The sequence below is a fragment of the Fusarium odoratissimum genome (assembly GCF_000260195.1).
Source record: "Fusarium odoratissimum NRRL 54006 unplaced genomic scaffold supercont1.69, whole genome shotgun sequence".
NCBI classification, from domain to species: Eukaryota; Fungi; Ascomycota; class Sordariomycetes; order Hypocreales; family Nectriaceae; genus Fusarium; species Fusarium odoratissimum.
Genome location: NW_022158791.1, coordinates 25,719 through 42,589, shown reverse-complemented (window position 1 = coordinate 42,589; position 16,871 = coordinate 25,719). Strand labels below are relative to the sequence as shown.

At 36.3% G+C, this 16,871-nt stretch overlaps 1 protein-coding gene across 1 annotated transcript; it reads left to right on the top strand.

The window, feature by feature from the left end:
• Nucleotides 1-11,733: 11,733 nt before the first annotated feature.
• On the top strand, nt 11,734-13,337 carry FOIG_16217 (uncharacterized protein; the record flags this gene model as incomplete). Its single annotated transcript, XM_031217651.1, has 4 exons — nt 11,734-11,896; nt 11,952-12,227; nt 12,276-13,160; nt 13,222-13,337. 4 exons carry the CDS (start codon nt 11,734-11,736, stop codon nt 13,335-13,337), a joined length of 1,440 nt encoding a protein of 479 aa, XP_031052623.1.
• Between the last annotated feature and the right edge of the window lie 3,534 nt (nt 13,338-16,871).

Sequence of the window (16,871 nt, the reverse complement as noted above, 5' to 3'; positions counted from 1 at the left end):
GCCAAGGAAGGTTGTACAATCACTGGAGTGGTGATGGATGAATCCTTGGCTATGGAAATGTTGCAATAGAAGACTTGAATTTAATAAATGCCGGGCCCATAAGCACTACCTAATTTCATGACTTTGTATGGTATACTAATTCAAGCCTCGCGGGCATGATGACGTTTATGAAACCGACCGCTAATATGCTTCTCGCGAGGTTGGCTATTAATGTCAGTAAATCTCTTTCTCATTGGTCATATGGCGGGTAACTAAGAAAGTATTCTCACGTCGTTAGACCGATCAATGAAGGCGCGTGAGAAATATAATGCAGCATACTAAAAGTTCTCAATATCTTAAAGCAAATGCTGACGAGTCATGCACTATTCTATGCCGACTTTTTTCCCCTTAGTAACCTAAATTACATCTGCGGCAGATAGTAGAAATGGTTAACATCTCCATCTTCTTATGGGCGATTATGCAACATATAAATCAATTTGACCTATACGACCAAGTGCGATAATAGTCGAAGTCCAGCAACTTGGGCTCAGATTGCGCTGTTGCATTCTCAACATCTACCTACTAGTGAGAGCGGGGTAAGCACCCACCCAAACTAAAGCTGCCGCCGTCCTGAGCGACGCGATTCAGTAATGGTGACTAAGGGCGCTCCCTATCTAACCCGGCTCGTGGAATCCAAGCAATATCATGACTCGGCTGTCGTTTCTGGGGTGCAGCGTTCTCATTAATGCCGAGATCCTCAGATCATATTTCACAGCCACACCCCACCCTCCGAACAATCACGAGGACCCTTCGCGGATACTCGCTAATGTCAGTAACAGCCGATACAGATATATTCGAGATGCCCGCGCTAGAGCAATTTTGCACACAGTTGTGGCTGTCACATCATGTCGCAACACACAGTAGTGGAAACAGGAGTTTCCAAAGGTAATGTCAGATCGCTCTCCATATGGAAAGTACGAAAACTGGACGGAGTGCCAGAAACTTGATCCCTATGTTGGCCACTCCCAGGGCGTTAAGGATGTTCTCATTCATGGGGTTGCTCCCGTTTGAAAGGCTTGGGCTGAGTAACAATAGATCCAGATCCACATCTGGGTGACAACCGATAACTATATAAGATGGAGTCTAGGTCGTTAACATGTCAACTCCCTGGCTAAGGTCTCTGAGGTTGTTCAAGACGGAAAAGACATTGATATTCGGGAGGCTTCTGATCCAGGAAAAGCTCATTGCCTGGCTGCATAAGCGTCAGTGGCTGCATTCTATAGGTTTACTGACTCTTTTCTAGGGCATATGACTCGAGGCCTGCAGAGGAGCCAAGAAGGCTGCGCACTGGAGTGAGTAGCTGCATGGGATCGATTGTTACAGAGGCAAGTCCCTCCATATCATAGGGCATTCAGAACATGCTGTTGCTGACTGGGCGAACGCAGTCACTTTGAATAACCAGCGCCCTGGCTGGGTCATGGGTATTTGTTCGAACTACGACCCAATGTTTTGGGACAGGACGAAACTGAAAATGAATGTGAGCCATATTCTAGATATTATTAGCTTCCGCTAGCCTCCTCGAAAGTTTAGGTCCCCTGAACTGGTCGGATTAGGGACATCCCATTTAAACCCCTTCCTTATCAGCTTATCTGCATCAATAGAATTATTGGATGACGGGGTAATACCAGCACGAAAGGCTTTCAGCATCAACCAAGAGGGGTAGACACCTTGCGCATACTTACCCCTTTGAGCAGTACAGCCCGTCAGCGGGGTCACGACAGGGGTGTAGGACTAATCAAAATGAATAAAACTAACGGTACTTCTCCTTAATGCTAATTTGTATAATGGTAAAAGTACCAGCAGTTCTGATTGTTACAAAGAGCTACCTTACAAACTTGGCAAACATCTTACGAACTTCCGGTATCCTTCACGTAATAACATTATGACTAAGCAAAACGGGGCGAGTGACCTTCTTAAGGGCTATCCCACTCAAAGGGATAGGCTGTCCTCTTAGCGCGAAGCTTATTAAGCCTGCTGGTAATTGCTTATTAATGAAATATGCATTTATACGGCAATCAAGCTTCGGTTTATTTATAATATCAAGGGTTAGGGTTAGACTAACCTAAGATGCGTCAGGGTCTCTTCCTTGCCTTATTTTTTATACTCTTCTTTTATTACTTCCACTTCTTACCTAGGCTCAGCTATATTATTACGACCCCAATGGTTATATCACGTGTACCCCGCATTTTCCTCTAATCACGCACATGCCCCATAAAACAGATCAGTGCCAAGACTCTATAATTATAAATAATCCATTATAATTAGTATTAATCTACTATGATTACCACTAATCCCGCGATAACCTCGCTAATTACTATTATTATTTACTAGTATATAGACCACATTTATTAGCACTCTTATAGACTTAGCTTACCAGCTATTAATAAGACTTCTTTATATTAATAAGCCTAATATATATTACTTAATTATTAAGAGATATAATAACTAACCTGCTTAGTATTAATGCCTTATACTATTTATAAATATAAACCTAGTATAGATTAGTTTCCCTGTTTAAAACTACCTTTATTATATATTAATAGCTCTTATTTAGAATATATTATATTAATAACTAAGTAATATTATACTATTAAGATAACTAGTAATACCAGCCTAGCACCTCCTTATATAGGACTACCTCCTAGTGCCATAGAAATAATAGCCGAGCTCTAGCAGCTCTGCACTACCGTTAACACCCTGCAAGCCTAGGTAAATAAACGTCCTACTAAAACCGCTAGCAGAGGCAGTAATAAATAAGACTTAGGTAAAGTACTTAAACCCCCTAAGCCGGAACCCTTTAGAGGATAGGCAGCTAATATAATTCTATTCCTAACTTAAATAAAGGCTTACTTCTGCCTCTATAAGAATAAGCTAAATACCCTTATAAAGAAACTCCTATATACTGCAAATTTAATCTAGGGAGATATAAAAGACTAGTTTAAACTAATCCTAAGAGACTTCCTTAAAAATAAAGAAAAAAAATAAGAATAAGATACTTAGAATATCTTTAGGAACTAGGATAATTTTAAATAAACCCTTAAAGATAATTTTAGTATAATTAATAAAGAATAATAAGCCGCAGCAGAGCTACTTATGCTTAAGTAGTATAAGTCCTATATAATATACTCTGCTAAGTTTAGGCAGCTTATATCTAAGACTAAATAGGATAATAAAGCCCTAATAGAAATCTATTACAGAGGATTAAAAGAAGAAGTTAAGGATAAACTATACCTAGCCGATAGGCCTAAAGAAGGCTTAACTGCATATATTACTATAGCAGTTAAAATCAATAAATAATAATATAAATATAGAAGAGAGAAAGCAAACTATAAATAGGGTAATAACTTTAACCTATATTACCTAAATTAGCAATAAAATAATAACTACTAGGGTAACTCTTAAAACCAAGGATAACAATAAAGTAATCAAATAAATAATACCTTATATAAAATATAATCAAGACCTATATTACTTAGAGCCACCTAACCTAGCAATAATAATAGGCAGTAAGATATATCTAGGACTAAATATTATAATTATAACTAATTTAGATATATAGTATATAGGTGCCCCTAACTAAGAAGGGCTAGGGACCTGAACTAAGGTAAGTAAACCCTAGGACTAATTAAATAGCAGGACCCTTAAATAGCTATTTATACTTAAATACTAGGAATAACCTAAAGCGGTTATAAAATAGTTCTTAATTACCTAATTAAGTTTATAGAACTAGATCCTAAGTCCTAACCGAGAAGATAACTTAGGGTATTAACTAAAGAAGAGAGATAATAATAAAGAATTAAAAGGAATAAAGTAAACTAATAATACTATTATAAATATATACAGGATCTAGAGAGGAAGGTATCCGAATAATAGAAGTAATAAGAGAGGAGATAAAAAAAGAAGAATACTAAAAAAGAGGCTCTTAGAGAACCCTAAATACTTAGAGTTATTAGAAGCAGATATAAAACCACTAGCCTAAAGGAAATAAAAAAACCAAAATAAGGCCTATACCCAGATAGCTTAATTAAGGAACCATAGGATCCATTCCCTACCTATAAAGAAGCCATAGAAAGAGGCGCTATAACCAAAGGCAAAGAAAAATACGCCAAGGATATAAGAAGTATTAAATTTAAAAAATACTAAGCGGCCTACTACTAATTAAAGAAAGATAGATAAGAGAATAACCTTATATACTAAGCTAAGGAAAATACTTAATACTAAGAAAACTATAAGAAATAAAAACTCAGAGAACCTTAGATCCTTAGAGTTATCAGAGAAGGAAAAATAATTACCCCTAATATAGATAAGTAAGCCTAGTTATCCCAAATAATAGATAATATCCCTATTAGAACTAGACTCTAGGATAAGAAAGAAATATAAAAAAAAGAAGTCAAAGCCAGAAATAATATTTAATAGAAATAATACTAAAACTCCTAATTAATAGGATATAAAGGAAAAGCAGTACAAATAACTATATAATATTTTTATTCTAAAGATAAATAAATTATAAAAAAATAGATAAAAGAATACTAACTAGAATATAATAAGTTCAGAGTAAGGATATATAGGATATAAGAAGACTTTTATATATAGGGAGCCAGGGAATATAAAGATACTAAAGAAGGAAATAAAATCTATATTAGAATATACTATATAAATAACATGCTTAACCCCTTATACAAAGAACCTACTTTTAATACTAAAAACAATATATAAACTATGCCAATATACCCCTAATATAATAAGATATCTTAGGCATTATGCAGGAATTATTAGTGTAAAAAACATAAATAAGAAAAGTTAAATAATAATTATTTCCTAGTAGTAATACCTAGCATACTAAGTAATAAACCTTACCTAAAATATAAAATAGAAGGATACCTTATATATATATAGTATAATAACCTTAGAGTGGCAGAATTATAATTTAGTATGCCCTACTACCAATAAATCCACAAAACGAAGGAACTGCTAAAAGGGATTAAGTATTCCTAATAGCTAATTAAAGAAGTAGAAAAAGAGTTTAAAAAAATAACTTAAGGAAAGTATACTTATAAGAAGGAAGAAATCCAAGAATAAGAAAAAAAGCACTAAGAACGAATTAACAGCAGATAATATAACTATCTAATAAAAAAGGAAGCCATAAAAATTAATAATAAATAATATAATTACCCGATAAAATGGCCATTATCTAGCGATATAAGCATAGATAATACCGAAGAAATACAGTGTTAATAGGAAATAGACGGACTATATATAATATAAGAGAATATACTATCTAGATAACTAATATCGGATAAAGACCTAAGCATAGAACTAGAAGAATAATACTAGTAATAGCTATTTAATAAAGAATTTATTAATAACTGCCCTAACAGAGAAGGGTATAATAATAATAACTGTAAATAAATATACCAAGATATATTAGAAAAAGTTATATACTATCTGTAATAAAGCGTTAGATAAGTAAAAAGTAGAAATAAAAGTAACTTAGATTACTAAATACTCTAGGGTTATATAAAGACCTAAAACTAAAACGCCTAATATTAAAAGTTCAGATTAAGGGAAAATAGCTAAATACTTAGATTAATTATAAAGCTAAATAGAATTTTATTAACCTAAAAATAGTTATATAGCTAAAACTACTATAGAAAAAGAAATAATACCCTTACCTGCTACTTAATACAAAAAGGCAACTCTTTAATTATAATAATAGAATTATAAACTAGGAGCTTAATTACCTTAAGGTCTTTATTTCAGGGAAAAATCAAGGAATCTCTTTTAATATTCTTCCTTTAGATAAGGAAATTAATATCCTCTTTAGTATAGATTAGCTATAAGTAAAAAACCTATATATTAACTAGAGGACTGGCCAGGTTACCTTTTCTAGTGATCCCGATAGTAATAATAAATTAACCACGATAAATAATAAGAGATCTTAAACCTTAATTAAAGAGGATAGTAAGGGAAAGCATAAAGCAAAGAATTTACTACCTCTAATAAGAGCATAATATAAGTATATAAAAGGTAAGAAATAATAAAATTATTAGATCCTAGGTCTCCTTAGAACTTAATTATATAACCTAGATAAATAATTAAAATATTAAAAAGAATATAAGGAAAAAGACTAATAAGATAGACTTAAGAATATTCTAGAAGAATACTATATCTATAAGAAACTATTTAGAGAAGAACTTAAAACAAAGGTATTACAGCATAGTTACTAAGACTATAAAATATAGCTTAAAACAGATAATTTACTATTCTAGAAGATCTATAACCTTAATAAAAAGGAACTTATAACCTTAAAGGAGTACCTAGAAATAAAACTAATAAAAGGAAATATTAGGATATTTATATTATTAGTAAGATTCCTAGTAATATTTATTTCTAAAAAGAATAAGAAACTATAACTTATTATAGACTATAGAAAGTTAAACGCCCTTATAATTAAGGATAAGACCCTACTTCTGCTTATTATAGAACTTAAGGACTATCTATAAGGTAAATAGATCTTTACTACTTTAGACCTTAAAGGAGCTTATAATCTAATCTATATTAAAGAAGGAGATAAATAGAAGATAGCATTTAGAACTAAGTTTAGACTCTTTAAATATTTAGTAATGCCCTTCAGACTTACTAATACACCTATAACATTTTAGCAGATAATTAATAATATACTTTAATAGTACTTAGATATCTTTATAGTATACTACCTAAATAATATCCTAATCTTCTTAGATAGTAAAAAAGAATATAAGGAATATATTTATAAGGTCTTAAAAGCCTTATAAGATACTAATCTACTAGTTAAATTAGAAAAGAGTTATTTCTATATAAAAGAAGTAAACTTTTTAAGATATACTATTATACCTGGTAAAATTAGGATAGAATAAAAGAAAATCTTAGTAGTAGTAGATTAGCTACTACTAATAATAATAAAAGAAGTATAAAGCTTCTTAGGATTTACTAACTATTACCGATGATTTATTAAAGACTTTAGTAAAATTACAAACCCCTTTACTGAACTTATAAAGAAAGATAGAAAATTTATATAGAAATAAAATACCTAAGAAGTATTTAAATAACTATAATAAGCTATCCTTAGTAAACCTATACTAGTTATATTTGACCTTAATAAGGAAATAGAACTTAAGACTAATTTATTAGACTTTGCACTAGGAGGATAAATTAGATAATATAATAATTAAGGTAAGCTATATCCTATTGCATTCTACTTATATAAGTTATATAGACTAGAACTTAATTACCTTATCTATAATAAGGAGTTCCTAGTAATTATTAATTGCTTTAAGGAGTTTAAATACTACTTTATAGGAAGTATATACTAAATTAAAGTCTATACTAACCATTAGAATATTTTATACTTTACTATAATATAAGAGCTTAACTAATAATAATTACGCTATATTAAATACCTTTATGAATTTAACTTTATAATTATTTATAAAAAAGGATTAGATAATAGAAAAGCAGATATAATTAGTAGATGCCTAGACTATAATACTAGTACACCTAAAACAAAGAAATAACTCCTAGAGAAGAATTAGAAAGAAGAATACTAATTTACCTAACTAATATAAATATTAGGATAGATATAAATAAAAGAAACCAAGGAAATCCTAAGAGAACCACAGAAGTTCATCTAGGAATTCTATGCAGACCTATTATATAGATACTAAGGAGTTACTAAAATATAGAAATAACTGCTATAGTAAGGTTACTAAATAACAAAGGAAGTAGTAGAAAAGGTTATTAAATAATATAATATTTGCACTAAAATAAAGATATAATAATATAAACCTTATAGAATACTATAACTAATAGAGGTTATAGAACAACTATAGAGCTTAATTATAATAGACTTTATAACTAAACTACTGCTATTAAAAGAACCCTTAACTAAAATCTTCTATAATAGTATTATAGTTATAGTAGATAGACTTATAAAATACTTAATCTACTTACCCTATAGAGAGGTAATAGATATAGAAGAAATAGCCTATATCTTCTATAATAGGGTAGTATAAGAATAAGGATTACTAAGAGAGATTCTATTAGATAGAGGACTAATATTTGCCTCTAAATTCTAGTAATTACTTATAGCATATATAGGAGTCAACTACTAACTTATTATAGCTTTTAGACTATAGGCAGATAGCTAGATAAAATAAATAAACTAAGTACTAAAATAATACTTATAGTATTATATTAATTATAAGTAAGATAATTAGGTTAAGAAGCTACTAAGCGCCTAGTTAGCCTATAACACCGCCTATAATAAAAGTATAAAACTTATGCTATTTGATATAAATATCGGATTTATACCTGATGTATATTATAATGCCTAGGAACCTAAGAATATAAATCTAATAGCTATTATTATAAGCAATAAGCTAAGAGAAATTTATAAAGAACTTAAAACTGAGTTAGAACATATTAGAAAAAGGATATAAAGATACTATAACCCTAAAAGGTTAAAAGGACTAACCTTTGCAAAGGGAGATATAGTCTACCTATCTACTAAAAACATTAAAACAGATTAACTAAGCCATAAACTAGACTATAAGTACCTAGGACCAGTTAAGATTAAATAAAAAACAGGAGAAGATTAATATAAACTAGACCTACCTCTAAATATTAGATATTACCTAATCTACTATATTTTAATATTAGAATTAGCCGCCGATATAATATATATTAAAACCGGCAATGAACTATGATAAATTATAGGACCAGAGGTATATAAAGCAGAGGCAATTAGGAAAATAAATAAAATCAACAGATAAAAGATATACCTAATTAAATAGAAGAATTACCTAGAAAGCGAAAATATATAGGAACTAATAAAATATCTTACTAATGCCTAATAACTCCTAAAGAAGTTTTATTAGAACTAGAAGAATTAAGAAAGGCACTAAGATTTAATAAATCTTACTTAGACTATTTAGTAATAGCAGACTAGTCCTAGAAGGACCTATTAACTATAGCACTTTCTAAAGCAGCCTACTTATTATACTCTGCCCTCTCTAACTTATTTATAAAGCTAAGACCCTGCTAGATTATATCTAAGCCTTTTACTTCTACTATATAATACTAATACCTTAAATAAGTAATTTTAATAAACTAAGTATTTATTTTATTATAGATATAAGTAGATTCTGCCTAAAGATTAATTAGTTTATCCTTAGTAATCTCTTTCTTATGCTTAAGGTAATGCTTCTTATTAATAATCTTTTAAGCTGATATTATATTAGTAAACCTATAAAATAATTTCATACTAAATAAATATATTAGCTGCCATAGATAGACTATAACTATCGCAGGATATCCTAGATTTAATATATAGATTATAATAATTCGATTTTGCAGGATTAAGGATATATAAATTCTTTATTTTCTAATAAATATAATTAGAATAAGGCATAATAGGATTCCTAAATGCTATAATAAGGATATAGAGAGATTGGCGATTATTAGTAGAGGTTTTCTTAGCTTTTGCTATATAATTAAATATCTTAAGGGGATTATAGGATTAAGATTAGACTTACCAGGGGATAACCAATAGAAAATATATTAACTAGGCCTTAAGGATAAGGCCTAACAGAGGGGAGAGATTATATTATAACCCTAACGGTTATATTATATATATCTTATATTTTCCTCTAATTATATATATGCCCTATAAAACAGATCAGTGCCAAGACTCTATAATTATAGATGATCTATTATGATCAGTGTTAATCTACTATAATTACCACTAATTCTGCGATAACCTCGCTGATTGCTATTATTATTTACTAGTATATAGATTATATTTATTAGCATTCTCATAGACTTAGCTTACCAGCTATTAATAAGACTTCTTTATATTAATAAGCCTAATACGTATTACTTGATTATTAAGAGACGTGATAACTAACCTGCTTAGTATTAACGCCCTATGCCATCTGCAAACATAAACCTAGTATGGACTAGTTTCCCTGTTTGAAACCACCTTCGTCATATATATAAAGAGCGTAGCATATTAACGTTGAACAGTCCCAGGAGTAAATAAGCTCGATCCTTACGTCAAGTAGTCTGACGACTAGCGGCCCAAGAAAAAAGCCTTCCTAGGCGAATGGGCTCCAGGTATGTTCCATCTTTGAGTGAGGCATGGTGAGGCTGGGGCTTGGTCAGGTTGCGTGGGTATACTGAATGGTGGTTGAGGTTTTCATGCTATGAGTAACGAAGTCCCACTACTCTATATGTCCATGTTGGTTCTTCAATTGGCTTTGCATACCTGATTGAGTAAGCTGTGAGTTATTGGCGGAACACATGCATTAAGCCCGCTTCTTGAATCACATCTACCGCCCAGCACACCGAATGATAATAAATGCCAATTCTAATTCTACCAGATTGGCTGTGTTTGGAACTTTGTTAGGCGCAGAAGCAAAAGTCCCTTACTCGAGCATGTAGACAAGAAAATATAGCACATTTTCTTCTGCACTAATCAAGATCTCCCTACAATTGTACTGCCGTTTCATTGAAGTAAGCTTTTTTTCCAGCCTCTCTTGACTACACTGCCAAGGTTCAAAGATAAGATCGTGGATAAGGTACTGGTCGTGTCAGTATTCCTGGCTGGATCGATATAAGTTGCATGACACTGACCCCAGCATGGCCCTGGAGCATCGAGATTTTTAAAAGCTCAGAGGAGAAAGGTTACCCATTTGAATACACAATATCCGTGATGAGGCACGCACAAGATGAGGGTGTTGCACTTGACACTATTTTACAGACTTACCAGGTGACCTTGGAGTGTTGCGCAATATGAAATTCGCAATTTGATGGCAACCCTAGACGTCGCCACGATGAGTGTTCTTCTCACGACATTTATCATGTCCTGATCGCCGCGGTCTGATTTATAAGATCTTTCGCATGATCCGCCAGCCCATTTTTGGATGGGCTTCCGACTTCCATAGCCCTGATTGAGTCGCTTCCGAGCTGGAAGATGCTACCAATCAATGCCGTGCTCGAAGAGTTGATTTTGAACACTTGAGGCTGTATGCTTGGGAGCAACTTCTGAATTTGGTATTTGGACTGGCGTTTGAGTCCTTGCCCGGCCGTCATTATCATGTCGAGACTTTGAGCATATGTGGAAGTGCCAAGATCGTGGAGTCCTCTACGGCAGATCTTGTCTGATGGAGCTAAAGAACTTACTATAGCTATTTCCCGACTCTGCTCATGGCACTAAACTATTATCTTACTTCCTTTTTGTCTTCTTGATTTTTGATTTTTGACTTTATTAAGAAATATTAGTAATATTCCCTCTATTAAGAAGTCTGGCATGTCAAAAATACGTGGTTTCACTTGCCGCGACGCGATGTCGTAAAGTTAGTAAATGTGTGGCCAGGCATCCATCGAAATATCGAATGTGCTTGACACTAGTCGATTTTTTATTTTCAAGTCTCCCCCTTGTAGGACTGCCCACATATGCGGGAAGCCTACCAAACCAGACGAGAAAACCTGATTGGGCTTCAAAGACCCGAAACTAGAAAAGATTAATAAATATTTAAAGGCAGCCTTTTCCTCGACATCTACTTCCTACTGGTTTCATCCCTTTTTACAACAACTCTTGCATTGTTAAGATAACCTGGTCCTCTAGTGGCTATTACAACAAATCCTGCCATCAACATGGGTATCGGACCACCACGTTTAGACAAGTACATGAGAATTCTCTCTCGACTCTTTGAGTTCCTTGCCCTCTTTCATATCCTTAAAAGAGCCAACGGTCCCCATACCGCCGTCTCCCGACCCCCTACAGACCTGCAAAGCGCAAGAAGAAGGTTTCTTTCAAGTTTATGTTTTTTTTTGCGACTACCAAAGAGGCGGCAAAACAACAACTTCAATAGCTCTTGAGTCTCGGGACAATGGTGTGGTATTTTGGATTGCGTCGAACGTGTCGCCAAATGATAGCGTTGTCGCGTTTCTCTCTACTGTCTTAGAAGATTTACGAAGAGAACCAAACTCTACGGAAACAGAAAGAGAAACGCTGATAGCAATGTTAACAGTTAGATCCATCCAATTTGCTGCTTCAAGGTTAAGAAAAGAACGTGGAATGCTAAATCGGGCTACGCGTTTCTGCGAGACTTACTTAACAGCCAATCTCGACACTATTCAGACACCTGGTGAGACAGAAGTGGTCACAAAGAGACATTCAGCTGACAAGCAAGTAGGAGTTGCCGCTCTACTAGACTGGTTACCCCAATTCTCCTCTGCCACAACCGACCCTTTAATCCTTTGTCGGGCTGCTTACAATGCTCGCCACGCTCCTCAGATAGCAACATTAGAGGCTCTACGACAGGAGATGATAGTAGCTCCGCAAGGAACAGCAGAAGCATTTCGTTCTGTCAAGCATCTCGTTGGCCGTCTAGCTGAGAAGATTCGCACACCTGCTAATCTCGTTAATGACTCGCTATTACTGAGACCTCTTCTGGACTCCTACGAAATCAGAAGAGTACAAGCCCCAGTCGCAGCAAAGATACCTATGACAGATGGCTTAAGAAACTTGGATTCAATAATCAGAAGAATGCTTCCTGCTGACGATCCACGCCTAGAGGACCTGCAAGTCTATCTAGGACAATTAGATGGCTCATTGGGGCTTGAAGATGCGATCAGGGCTATATCTGACGACGAGGAAAGACAGCACAATGTCCACGCGGAGATCCAAATGCTCGAAGAATTTCATCGAAATCAACGCAAATTTGTGGCACATGATCGTTACATAGCCTGCAGCAAGCTTGCATGCTTCTGCTGCAAATTATACTTCAAATGGCATCCTGGTAGATTTGTGGAGCCCGAATGTCATCAAAAGACATATCTCAACTGGCGTCCTATCGATCTACCTGAGCGCGTGGAGAGCAAGTACTGGCCAGATCAACGCCGTGTTTTGGCAAACCTTAGCAAAGAGCTGAGCAACCTTGTCGAGGAGCAGATTATTACCCAACAACAACCAACCCCATGGCATCCAGACTCGATAACGAACATCACTGCGGTCATGGGATCTGTCGCAATTTCTGAAGTTGGAGAAGTATTTGAGAGCGGTGATGGAGAAAGTGATGGTCAGTTCATTTAAAACCACTGTAACTTTTGCATCCATATATATCCTGACGACTATAGAAGTTACAGATTCCGATTCACTAGCGCATCTCAATGATGATGAGACTGTTGATAACACTGATAATGAGTCTGGAGAGAGTGACGAGGAATCGGATGGAGGTGTAGGTTTGGGTTATTGACTTGATTGGAGAAGGCATCAACCAAAGTGGGGATCATAATCCCTGCCTCGCACTTCAGGTAACCCGATCAGTGAAGGGGTTGTTTATTCAAGGCTGCTGATGATGGATCACTGAACGATTGAGGCCTATAGTTATCTTGGTATGCATTTTCAACGAAAGTTTGTAGCTAAGACTTCTGCTTTCTGCTTTTCCCCTTGTGCGTTTCTTCGACATATCTCTTGAGGTGGTCAGGTCTTGTGAAAGTCTCGTGACATTGTAAGCATGGGATGATCTTCTGCGAGTAATGAATATCGCAATGCCGAATGGAATATTTCCTCCATGAACCTTTGACCTGACAGCCAGGCCAGAGGCTTTTCATGTGTTCGAAGATGGTTACTTTCAGCCTTGATTAGCAAGAGCAAACTCGGAAACTTGCCGTGGCTTACTTCCTCTCACGGTTTTTGTCAAAGGTCTATTGATAGTCCGCATTATTGCAAAGGAACTTTCCATTCTCGATAAACTCATTCTTTTTCAATCGGGTAACAGGATACTCTTTAAACTTCTGAGCATCCGTCGTCCCTAAGCGTAGACCCTCTCTCGCGGATATATTGTCAGGAGAATGGTAGGGATCAGACACAGTACTGCAAAATGAGTGTGTTTTTGTAGCTCCACTTTAGAGAAACGGCGGACAAGATGTATCGGGGACAGAATCGCTTGTCTGGTTGTACTCGGGACTTCCGCTCTACAGAGTGAAGTCGAGATCCAGTAAACCAGAAGGCAACATATCTCCTGGATATATCTCACCCTGGGTTTCATGAAAATAAAGCAGTGAATACGAAGAAGCTGTAATAGCAAAGGGAGACGGATCAGGGTAGTTGAAATGCAAATCCCCCTCTACCGTTGGTGGTGAGAAATCAGTACTCGAAAGGTGATTGATGGCCTGGGGCATAGAGTCCATGCCCAAACCAAACATATCTAGTTGATCCATGAAAGAAGAAAGAGGAGCATCTTCCGGTATCGAGTGTTCCAGGTTAAACCATTGATTCATATCATGATAAGGTAGCACCATGGATGGGTCCGGGAATTGTGCCGGCGAGACTACAATTTAAGTACAGCAAAAAGCAGAACGTGGACCCTTGTAAGCTGGAGAAGAGTCTTTTTTTGGACGCGGAAGGACTGGAAATATCGGTAGCAGGGTTGAGCTTGGAGGACCTTAGTTTGGAGCCTACTCTGCCAGGCGACTACCAAGCCCGGCACAGATCAGGTGAAGCATCGCTACAGGAGGTCATCGCGTTCACCGCCTTAACTGCCTAGTAGCTAATGATTAAACCAACTCTAGTAGAGTTGATTTTATTCACTCACTTTGAACACAGTAGGGTTAATTTTTCGTCGGGTGTAGAGTTAGATTTATATTATTTCATGTATAGGAGGATTGGTGCTGATCAGAGCAGGCATTTCCTATCCTATCCTAGTCAAGTGTTTATGACAGGACCGGGCCTGAATCCAGTGGAAAACTCATACTAAATACAGCCATGCTAATGAAAATCGGGATTCGAACCTGCTGCCTAATTAAGAATTACCATCAGAAACGCACTGCGTTTCCTGTTTTTGACTTTTGACCAATCACCGTCTAGCATGTTCGTCCCATGTTTCTGCCTATGGAAACGCTATGCGTTTCTGGTAATAATTCTTGAGTAGGGATGCAAATGATTACAATGGTTAGAATTACAGGGCCAGTAACACCCCCGATAGTTAGGCCGCCGCCGTCTTTGTCAGATTTGGCCTCTGCAATTCATGCAGGCATCAGGCCATTTTGGAAAGGGGATTTGGTTTAGAATTACCCGCTTGGGAGAATTCCCTCATAGAATGAAACAGAAAAATGTTTTGCTGCGGGATATCTCGGGTTACAAGACCTGCAGAGCCATGCATCTTAGGTCTCGGCTTGATGCGGAATTCCCTTCGCTCTGAATCATAAAGTGGGTCCGACCTAGACAATCCTTTGTCATGTAGAACGCATCTAGGCCTTTGAAGCTGGAGAGACCGCTAATTGGGCGTTAAGATAGGTCGTGCTGGTGGTGTGGTGGTGGTAGTGGTGACATACGCGCAAGTGTTGGTTGGTTATCGGACGTATTTTTCAATCGACATCGTGGCTTCCAGTGACCCCACGAGTATTGGCCACAGTAATCTCCTGACAGCTTAAAAATTTAGCTTCGAAGACCCGTGGAGGAAATCCTTTGAGAGTGGACTAACAGAATTTTGACAGACTGATATAAACTGGGGCCTTGACTTGGGCGTTGCCAAGCATCCAATCAAAACGGGTTGGATCTTTTGCCCCAAAGCCACAGACGCGGGGTTTGGAACGCAGTTCTCCAATAAAGAACAGCCGAAATCATCTCGAGTATATGGAGGGAGAAGAAAGTATCTGACATATAAGAAGGGTAAGGCCTGAGGCTCGAGAGGACTAGATCACAAGCTGTTCCTCATCCCAAAGACACATTTTATCATGGCGTTATTACCTGAGACTTTGTCTAATTTAAATTCGGACCCTTCGAGATTCAATGATTTTATAGCCTACCTTTCAAGAAATCACTGCCTAGAAACCCTTCAATTCATCCAAGATGCATCGAGATACCGGGCTTGTTATGCAGAGATAGTCGAGGATAAAAAAGTCCCTTGGGAATATCTAAGACGTCATTACGATTATCTGCAGGAACTATGGGAAGACCTTCTGAGCACCTATATCCTTCCTAACGGAGATCGTGAGGTCAACCTGCCCTCTGAAGTTAGGGCTCGGCTTCTTGGGTTACGTTCTTCTGCATTGCCCCCACATCCATCAGAGTTGGATGATGTCGTCCAAATAGTCCTTGAGCTCATGGAGTACTCGATCCTACCTGGGTTCCTGAAGCCTTATGAGACGCTGGATCAATCGAGAGGCGGAGTGGTTGGTGGCTGGAGGGGACTTTCAACGCCCACATCAGAAGGGGACCACGAGGACTCTGTGCCGCGGGATTCCGTTTCAAGAGAGGAAAGTGAGGCCACTCATTGTACACGCCGCCGCTTCCTCGCATCACCTCGCAGCCATCTACTGCGGCCTCTAGGAGGGTTACTCGACCATTCTGTCTGCGATATCAGGGGTATGAGATGGTTGAAGAATTCGCTAGAGAAATATGGAACAGCAGACACTGAGGTTGATACAAAAGATAAGGAGGTCAGCGCAAAGCTTCTGGAATAAACTCGTTGGTGATGGCCATAGTGGAGTATTTGGATGGCAACAAATCAGCACCTCAGAGGAATTCGCCAATAAAATAGCACAAATAAACGATCATTAGAATTCTGTCGGGACTCATTGGTTTAAAGTTTTTTTTACGCAGAAGTATTAAGGCCAAGACTCTCAGAGGTTAGATGCTGATGCATAAAAGTTTAATAGAGCTTGGAGAAACATTATAGTATAAGCAAGCTAACTATGTCATACAAAGTGGCAAGTGGACAGTGCGCCCCTCTCAGGCTCGGCCGTTTAGATAATAACCGACAGTAAAAGCTTAGCAAATAGAGTAT